The 9,782-nt window shown below is 35.6% G+C and overlaps 2 protein-coding genes across 3 annotated transcripts in view; both read left to right on the forward strand.

Moving 5' to 3' along the window:
* Positions 1–383: 383 nt before the first annotated feature.
* On the forward strand, positions 384–2,357 carry shams (glucoside xylosyltransferase 1 shams). Its single transcript, XM_018447204.1, has 2 exons — positions 384–1,015; positions 1,477–2,357. The coding sequence occupies exons 1-2, from the start codon at positions 572–574 to the stop codon at positions 2,134–2,136; spliced, it is 1,104 nt and encodes a 367-aa protein (XP_018302706.1). The 5' UTR covers positions 384–571; the 3' UTR covers positions 2,137–2,357.
* A 2,511-nt stretch (positions 2,358–4,868) lies between these two features.
* The window catches only part of kermit (PDZ domain-containing protein GIPC-like protein kermit), a 13,201-nt gene continuing 8,287 nt past the window's right edge, over positions 4,869–9,782 (forward strand). Inside the window, exon 1 of one of the 2 annotated variants that reach the window (XM_018447206.1) lies at positions 4,869–5,125. The gene's annotated coding sequence lies outside the window, so the exon portion shown is untranslated. Of the gene's footprint in view, positions 5,126–6,273; positions 6,429–9,782 lie in introns of those variants that run through there. The other variant, XM_018447205.1, reaches the window with a different exon arrangement.

Here is a 9,782-nt window from a genome sequence, read left to right on the forward strand (position 1 = left end):
CGCATCGATTGAGTCTATTTTTATTGAAATTTGAGACTGACGGGGTTTTCTTAACATTTATCAAATATAATATTAGATAAGAGGTACTAGTATTTTAAGAACTATGACTTCAAGAATTCCTAGATTTAAATCCAAAATACTCGAATTGTTTATAAAATTAAATATTTCATGCGAACATTTGTCAACATCTATGAATGCTTTGATATGTTTTTCTTGCCATATAACGCATATTGTTTAAATTACAGTCTGTACATATAATTTCGAATTGTCATGATCGTTCTTTGCGTAGATTCCGTAGTTAGTGGTACGCACACGTACGCATCAGCTTCTCTGTGTAATCTGTGACAATTTTCTCGGAGGTTATATCGTAAATATGGCGCTCACCATTACTTGAGACGCGAGACGCAACATCAACGACGCGATATTGGAACCCGCCGTGTTCCACAACGTCGTGGATTGTCGTCGGCTTTCAGAAGGGGTCCAAAATGCTGTCAGGTCACTGCCGACGTCGTGTATCGACCATATCGCAATTCTGTTTGGTTTGAGATAAAACGCGACGCAACACGACGTGATGAAATCCGTATACAAGTTGTTCTTGCTGTGCCTTATCCTCACCGCGCTCATAATACTGCTCAACGTGACCACCAATTTCTCCAACAAGCTATACGACCAACCACCAGCGAGCAGGGAGCGCTTGGCGCTCTCGAAGAAGTCTCCAGGAACTCCGTCGACAAGCGAGGTGACGATATGCGTGGTCGTATGCGGGGACAGGCTGCACGAGGCCCTAACCATGCTGAAATCGGCCCTGGTCTTCGCCAGCAGGCCACTGCAATTCATAATACTGGCTGAGCAGGATCTGATACCAGCCTTCAGCGAGAAGCTGTCGGAGTGGCGACTCATCTCCAATAAGACCTTTGACTTCCTGGTGCGGCCCATCACCTTCCCGGATGGTAGCGATGTGGCCATGTGGAAGAAGCTGTTTAAACCCTGTGCAGCACAACGACTGTTTCTACCAGTAAGCGAATCTGACTAGTGGTTTAATTTCAGGGTAGTGTAATTTTTTTCTCTAAAGAAATATGAAAAGTGAATGGAATAGAATGTTATTTACTTCAGAATATACAATAGCCAAGAAGAAACTTGATTTTACAAAATTTGTCCTTACTCCATCTTTATTGCATACTTTTTGATACTTAAAGAAGTCCTTGTATCTCTAATTATCTTTAGTCCTTGCCTTATTTCTTATCTCTAATTTATCTTGTTTTCATTATCAAGTTTTCACAGCCTAACTTACATTTTTTTTATTATTCTTCCACCGTTATATACAGTTATATAGAAGAAACACGAAAGATCAAAATTTTATCATTAAAGGTAATGAAGAAAATATTCACTTTTCTGTCTTAGGGAAACAGTTACATGATCACCATCCGGCTAACATTGTTTTTCATAAGAGCAGGATTTACAGGATTTATGTTTTAGACCGTACTGAACGACACGGATGCAGTACTCTATGTGGACACAGACACCTTGTTCCTGGCGCCACCGGAGAAGGTCTGGGACAATTTCAAGAAGATGAACTCCAGTCAGCTGGCAGCCCTCAGTCCTGAGCACGAGGATCCCAATACTGGTTGGTACAATCGATTTGCTAAGCATCCGTATTATGGTAAGCTGGGCGTCAATTCAGGAGTGATGCTGATGAATCTGACGAGAATGAGGAAGTTCCGGTGGACGGACTACGTAATTCCCATCCACAAGGAGTATAGACTGAAGATAACCTGGGGCGATCAGGATATTATCAACATAATATTCCATTATCATCCGGAGAAACTATACGTATACTCGTGCCGGTACAACTACAGGCCCGATCATTGCATGTACATGTCAGTATGTGCAGAGGCGGAGAGAGAAGGTGCTCTGGTATTGCATGGTTCTCGCGGCACGTTTCACTCGCAAAAGCAACCACCTTTTAAGGCCATATACCGGGCCATGCAGGAGTATCAACTAAACATGGATCCATACGACGAGCTGCTCGTGCCAATGAGGAATTACTTGATGATGGAAGACAAATCGAACTGTGGCCGCGTTTCAAAGGTGTTCATCATCCAACCAGAGCTGCATCTAGCTGCCCGTAACTTCTAAAACCTTCACTCGTTCGTAATTGAAATTACGTACTCGCGTTAGCTTTTTGTCTTTATATCTTTTTATAAAACTTTTAGATGATTGTTTCACGTTAATTGATATGGATGTTGTATACAGATATATTGAAGCAATAACGAATAGAGTATAAGCATTTATATGTATTCACGAAGTCTTTCGAGTGTAAATGTAATATTTTCTGCGTTCTTCCGTCTCGGAATTCTCATGAGAGATTTTAGACCCTAAAATACTTAATTACATAAATACTTATATGTATACATACTTATGTATGTGTCTTAACACATTATGGACTGGTAAAAAAACTAATGATAAATTTTAAGTCATCGTGATGTATATAATCATCCTATTATATATAATTATCATATAAGCTTCTTTGAGATTCATTTACTTATTACGCAATACGTAAAAAATGGGGTAATTAAATTACCCCAATTAACATTATTATTTGATTATCCATGTACATGGAAAACTACGAACTCACGCGACCTGTCCACAATGTATTAAGTCAAAGAGTTTAGAAATATGCGAGCGCAATTAGAGAGTATAAACGTGTTATAATTCCAAACGATTTCATATATAGACTGAACTTTTTCTATAGTGCATTTGAGTTTTTTTGTTAACAAGTGCGCTATGTTGTTACTGTTTGTACGAAGTGCGATGCGGGGAATATGTTGTTATGCGATATTTTTATCTGATATCTTTGGACAATACTCGAGTGGTGCTGGGCGATCGACATTTATCTTCGGAGTACTTGGCCCTTAGGCAAGATATCTCTCGCGATGTTACTGTATTTGACATTTAATGAGAGCTATTATCTCTTTTGATATTCAAGGCTCCCAAGATTACTAATAATGATGGAAAGAGAGAAACTTGAAAGAAGAAATCATTAATAATGTCGATTTTACTTCTGGTATGTATACGGGCCTTACACGTGCAATCTGTCGTAAATAAGCTCTGATCGCGACGTAGGATTTCTTTGAGAAAGTGACTCGTGTCCGGTTTCGGAAGTCTTTCTAAAATCGGAAAACGATCTGTTTCTTTTGTACAAAAAATATAATATTGTGTGAAATATGTAATATGATTCAATTAACATAAATTAATAATAAAAGTGTTGAGAAGGGCTACGAACCATAAGAAAACAATATTTAAATAAAAGATATAATATAATTGATAAGAACTAAATAAAAAATAATACAAACAGCGTTTCGAGCCCGATCAGGTCATTCTCAATGTTAAACATACAAAAGCGATAAGTATATACATATTTAAATTATAAACGGTTTAAAACTGATAGATAAAAAGATGAAAAAATAAGCACAGACTTCTAGTGGATGTATATTGGTCAATTGATCGCATCCTGTCGTTATCAAGCTGATATTAAGTCCAAAACAATGATACAGCGCGTGTCATTAGATGTCAATATAAAAGGCTCCTTATTTAACAAAGTCATTGTGCGTAAGAATATTTGTTACAGAAGTATCGCAATTATAATAGTATCAAGTCGAAGTCTATAAGAACGGTGAGACAATGAGTACATTAATATAAAAATATGAAAATCTGAGAGCAATTAATGTCTGTTTATAAAATCGTATATGGATAATTTGATCGTATGATAGATAAAACGTTGAATTAAGTTACCTTTAAATTTATAAAGTATGTTATTGTGTCCAATAATAATTGTTTTCTTATAGTTTGTAGCTCTTCTCGACACTTTTATTATTAATATAATATTGAGCTGTACGATTTTCAAAATAAGCGTCCTGCGTTTTAACGGGACAGTAATTGATAATTTGTAATTAATAAGTATATGAGTATATGAATTATAGTATTATGCGTATAATGAATTAAATTCCGACGAGAGTGTTCACATTTTTACACGATTTTGTCACGATTTTTTATATGGTATTGTACGATACGCATTTTGCATCGTTCAACGACCCGGCAATAACGATGCCATTTGTGATACTTTTCCTATAGGTATTGTACATTGAAGCTTAAATAAAAGATCTAAATACACACATGAAAGCGAATATGTATTTAATACGTAATTAATAATAATTTACTTGATGAAACATGCATTATACGCTAACGCACTACGACATAATATATCAGGAAAATTCAATTATCTTTTATTTCACTCTTTATCCAAACGTTTACCTATTAAGGCCTGGTGCCATCAATATAAAATTAACTTTTAATCTCTGTTCTTACTCTTATCTTTTTCTAATTTTAAGAATCTTATCCTCTTTTCGTATAATATACAATAACTTTAAGAATTAGAAAAAGATAAACAGTTAATTAAAATTGAGATTAAAATTAATTGAGCCCAAAACAAATGGATGCGTCTTATATGGTGAAAAAACGATTTCCTTTTGTAATTGATTTAGGTCCAGTTTCACAACTCACTTATTCATTATCTCTTTCTAATTCTAGAATTGGAAAGAGATGAGAAACAAGTTGAACCTCGGTTGAGAGTTAACCGTGAGTTGTGAAACTGGGCCTTATTGGTAAAATGACAAAAAAATATTCATGTATTGTCTTTTTAAACAAATTCTTTCGCAGAGAACGGCTTCCAACAGTGCACTGTTCGCACCTCATTGTTAACGTTATGACGCAGCGATGGATACCTGAGTCAGGTAACCCGACGGACATGCTCGAGGGGGATCGGCCGGCGCAAGAAGGGGCCCCGCACGATCAGTCCTCTCGCCGCCGCTTTCCGCTCACGGTGGCACGCGAGCTCGTGAAATCGGCTTCGCGCGATTTTCTCTCGCTTATACATAATGTTCTCTCGTACCCGAAAGAAGTGCCGTCGATGTTAAACGAATTAGAAGACACGTCGCGCAGGTGGAATTCATTCGAACCGTGTCGTCTACCTCGAGGGGGCTTCCGGGGGTTTCCGGCGGATATTTATTTTTTTTGGATATGTATCGCGGAGGTAGCTCTACAAATATGTGAAAAGGGAAACTTTAAGGTATATACTCAACAGAGAAATCTTATCTCGAAACTAATTATTCTTAAACGGCAGATAAATTATTGACGAGTACGATCGTAACGGGACAATTCATTCTAAAGACATATTCTATACAGTCATTTTATTCTTCTTTGAAAAGTAGGCAATAGAATGCCTTTATTTTAAATATATTAATGTTATCGATCGTTCCCTTTTGTGTCTCGATCCTGGAAGTTAAAAATTTTGGAATAGAATTTTCTCCCAAATAATTCGATCCAATTAAAAGCAATACTTGTGATAAACGAATGAGCCATTCATAGCTGATAAGTGAACTGTTAGCTCGTGATCATTGTCATAAATGATCGGCAGTGATGATAGTGATATATTAACTCTATCTTTTTAAATCGTCTATCATATTTCTGGAATTTCCATTGTAAACAAAAGTTTAAATTTTATCTCTGAATTCTCATCGTGAAATTCGATGTAAGAAGAAGCTAAGTGGCTGTTTCTACCAATATAAAATAACTTTAATTTCTGTTCAATTTACTTTTCATCCTTTTCTAATTCTTAAAATTAGAAAAAGATAAAGATTAAATTGAACCAAGATTGAAATTAATCCGTATTGAAACGAATATAAAATCCAATTTTGACCCTTAATTACTGACGAATTTTTATCAACCATACAGCAGAGATCTCCAAAGGACGTCCTAAAAACGTCCAAAAGACATCCCTAAAGTCGTATTTACGCATTGGAGGTTGCAGATTGCAATGTGAAGATTAGAATTCAGTTTCAATCAGAACGAAACGGATTAAAACTAAAATGATCTGATTGTGTGTGGTCGAATTCTAATTTCTAATTCTTCTCCTCAGTCTCCAAAATGCGTATAATATAACGTGTAGTATGTTCTCTGAACATCCTAAGGATGTCCCTAGGATTTTCGGATGAAGGATGTACTCTTCTTTTTTTCATCGCACGGCCTCCGCGTGATGATCGAGATTTATCGCCGTCAATCTTTGGATTTGCGGTTCGACGCGGATCGCGAATCTCATTCGCGCCTGTAACGCGATAAAGATCGAGCGTGCGGGCGATAACGGGTAAACGATAACGGGCGGACGAGTGGAAAGAAAGGGGTATTTGGGTCCCGGTGGCTGGCCAGTTGCGACGACGAACGCGTCGCGGTTGATTGCTGCTTCGTCAGTACTCTACGTGATCGCTGAATAAAGTGTCCTTGCGTCTTTTATTACGTCGTCGTCGTGAAAAAAAAACACATACGGACGCGGATACGGATACGGGCAGGTGCGCGCCGATCACGGCGAGGAAGAGGTGAGAGGCCGGTCTTCTCGGTTGCACGTTCCGGACGGGCGTTGCGTGTTATTTGTACTCGTCGGCGTGTACTCGCTCGTAACGTTACGGTATTGACGTGTATACCATTGTATAGGGTGTCCCGAGAACCTCCGACAACCCATACGGCAAACCCAAACTTCGAAAGACGTTCATAGAACATTTTAAGAATGTACAAGACATTCTTAGAACGTTCATATACGTTCTATTAACGTCGTGTGCTGTCTGGGAAGTTTTCTGATGCTCACGGAGAAAAAAATATAGAATTAATAAATATAATTAATAAATTTAATGGGATTGACAGGTTGATATATAGAGACAGATTTCTATAACTCATGTAAAATTTACTTTTCTGATGTTAATGAGCAATCGTCATACATTATAGCCGTACTATTATGTACTTTTTACATTTTGTAAAGTAAATTTATAAATTACCAATATCTCAATAGAATTTACTTCATCGAGTATTTTTTACCTTAGCCTGAAAAAATTTACTTTATTGTGCGACAAAAAATACATAAGTGTATAAAGTCTTGAGAATAGTATGATTTACCTTACTAAAAGATAATAATCACTTAAATGGTTTTACTATAATTGTATGTACTTTTTACCTTACACTTCCGGTATTTTTACTTTCAGGCGAGAGTAAAGTTTATTATGAGTTCTGCAAAAGTAGCTAGAATATATTTTTAATAGTATTGTAAACATTACCGTTTTTCTCCACATTTAACAGATTCATTTAAAAGAAGAAAATATATATATAAATATAAGAGAAGTGCTATTACTCTCTCTTTTTCGCTGTATGACATTCCGATACTCGCGCAAAACCTGTTACATTACCTCGTTTGTCTCCCGTGGCACATTCACTGCAATGATGACAAAACGAAGAGTCGAAAATTATTATGTACCGCGTTGTATAATTATTTGCCGCTCGATTTACGACATCAACCTTCAGATGAGAAAAATGTCTGGTTAGATTAATTGAAATTCTGATTAAAAATGGACGAATCAGAATTTTTCGTTAAACTACTACAATTCTAATTGAGGGGATTGGCGGAATAAAAGCACAATTCTACTTAGGTCCTTTTTCCGAAGATTAGCGCAAATAAACAAGGAATTGATATTGCTCACATTAGTTAAGTATGAACGTTTGTCGATTGTCCTGTGGTGGTGAAAATGATATAATCTATGGAAAAAGGGCATAAATAATTTAAAATCATTAAGATTTTTATCAGAGATTGAACAAAAATGATACGACAATAATGTGTTTTCATTACAACATATTTATGTTAAAAAATTTTACGAAAACTTATCAGACGATGATTGAACATTATTTCAATTTATTTTGTACAAGTGAAGTAAAATGTATTTCATATTCATTTTGTATTTCTTCTAGAAGAATGTGAAAATAAAAAAACATTTCTGCAGTTCATAGTCTTTTCTTTTCGTCGATTCTTACAATATTATGATCAATATTCGGAAAAAGGGACTAAGTGCATTTTTTAAATTGCAAATAACTTTTTAAATATTGATCATAATAGAGAAATATTATAACATGTAACTTCTCAAAAACATTATATAAATATATATTTAATACCGTTCCCATTTGTAGTATAATAAAAAAGTAACAAATTTTATTTTATTATAATTTTTATCAAAATCAAGATTTTATAATTAGGCCTTTATTCCGCTCATTCCCTCAATTGTGATAAGCGGAATTTTGACTGATACAATCAAAATTTTCTGGTTCGTTCATTTTTAACCAGACATTTTTTTCAATGCGTCGTATTGCGAGACGCGCTAATTGCGATAAGCGGCTTCTATCGAATAAATTTCGACCCGGACGGTTGAACAATCAGGCTCGGGTGAGAGTTGCTCTCCAGTGCCAACGCACCGTGGAATAAATGTCAAACGGTAAAACGTTGGAGCCAGTATAAGTCTACGAAGCAAATATAAATCGGCGTATGCCACTAATTAGTCGGCAGAGCGAAACAAAATTTAATGAAGGAAAGGAAATCTCTCATGTGTTGATATAATGCGCGTGCTCATTCCATATTTTATTCCTAACCGGATTTGGGACGTGAATTTTTTTCAATTCTTTATTGTGTTATACTTGCATATGCTAACAATTAATGGCGAACGAGCTTGATGATGAACCCAATCGCAATTCGCAGCACAATCTCCTTTTGGATTCATCAGAGATAATTGACCGTAATCGGAGACAATTGGAATTGTTGGAAGCGATATTGCGCTTCGTGAACAATTCGTATTGTCGTAGCAGAATAGCTGTTTACGAAATCCGCGACGGCTTGGAATTGCAATTACTCAGAGGTTGCGACGCGACGCCAACGACCTGTAAACCGAATTCGTTTGTGCCACTGGCTGCGTTCAGCAGAAAAAAGCAGCTTTGCAGAACTGTTGTAAGATTTTTTAATATAATTGGTTTATACATTTAATTCAGTGAGAGAATTAAGGACAAGAACCAATTATATTAAAGGCCTTTATAACAATTGCAAAGCTACCTTTTTTGTTAAATGCAGCCATTTGTGGAAGCATGTATATCGTGAATATTTCGAGAAACGACCTGTTATCGCTCGAGTTTCAACACCATAGGATTATGAGATAAAATTACTGACAACGTACGAGATACTTCGTCATAATCTCCGTGATCTGCTGTAATTCTACTCTCTAAAACTTTTACAGTGAACTCCAAAGAGTGAAATTTCATTTTTAATCCGGTTCCACCAATATACGATTAATTTTAATCTCGGCTAACTTATTGTTTATCTTTTCCTAATTCTTAAAAATTAAAGTTAATTTTCCACTGGAACTTACGGTGGAACCGGACCTTAAAAATTAAAAATTGAACCATTCTTTTTCAAGACTAACTCAATTTTCATTATTTAGAGTAAGATTCCATTCCAAAAAATTTAGAGAATACTAATATATTTAATGAAATATTAGCTCATAATATTAAAAAGCTTGAAAATCATTTAAATATCTCTTCTACAAAAAAGGATAATTTCCATTATCCTTTTATGCACTATCGAGAAATTATGCACTGCGAAAACTTAATTTTTGCAAAAAAAAAATAATCGTCTGAAAAATACGAAGAATTCATATTTACACATTCGCTGCAATTATCAGATTGGTTGAATATAGATCGGTTCGAATTCCTGACTTATTTGCTGTTATTTATAGAAAAGTAACGCATTAGATTTGAGATACTGAGATAACGATTGTGTCAGGTTGAAATTTGAGGCGAGAATAGCGCGAATAACATATGTTACAAAGGTAGTTTGCGAGTAGAGCATGATTATAGTTTTACTATATTTT

Source organism: Mycetomoellerius zeteki, unplaced genomic scaffold (assembly GCF_001594055.1).
Source record: "Mycetomoellerius zeteki isolate Tzet28-1 unplaced genomic scaffold, Tzet1.0 scaffold2, whole genome shotgun sequence".
NCBI classification, from domain to species: domain Eukaryota; kingdom Metazoa; phylum Arthropoda; class Insecta; order Hymenoptera; family Formicidae; genus Mycetomoellerius; species Mycetomoellerius zeteki.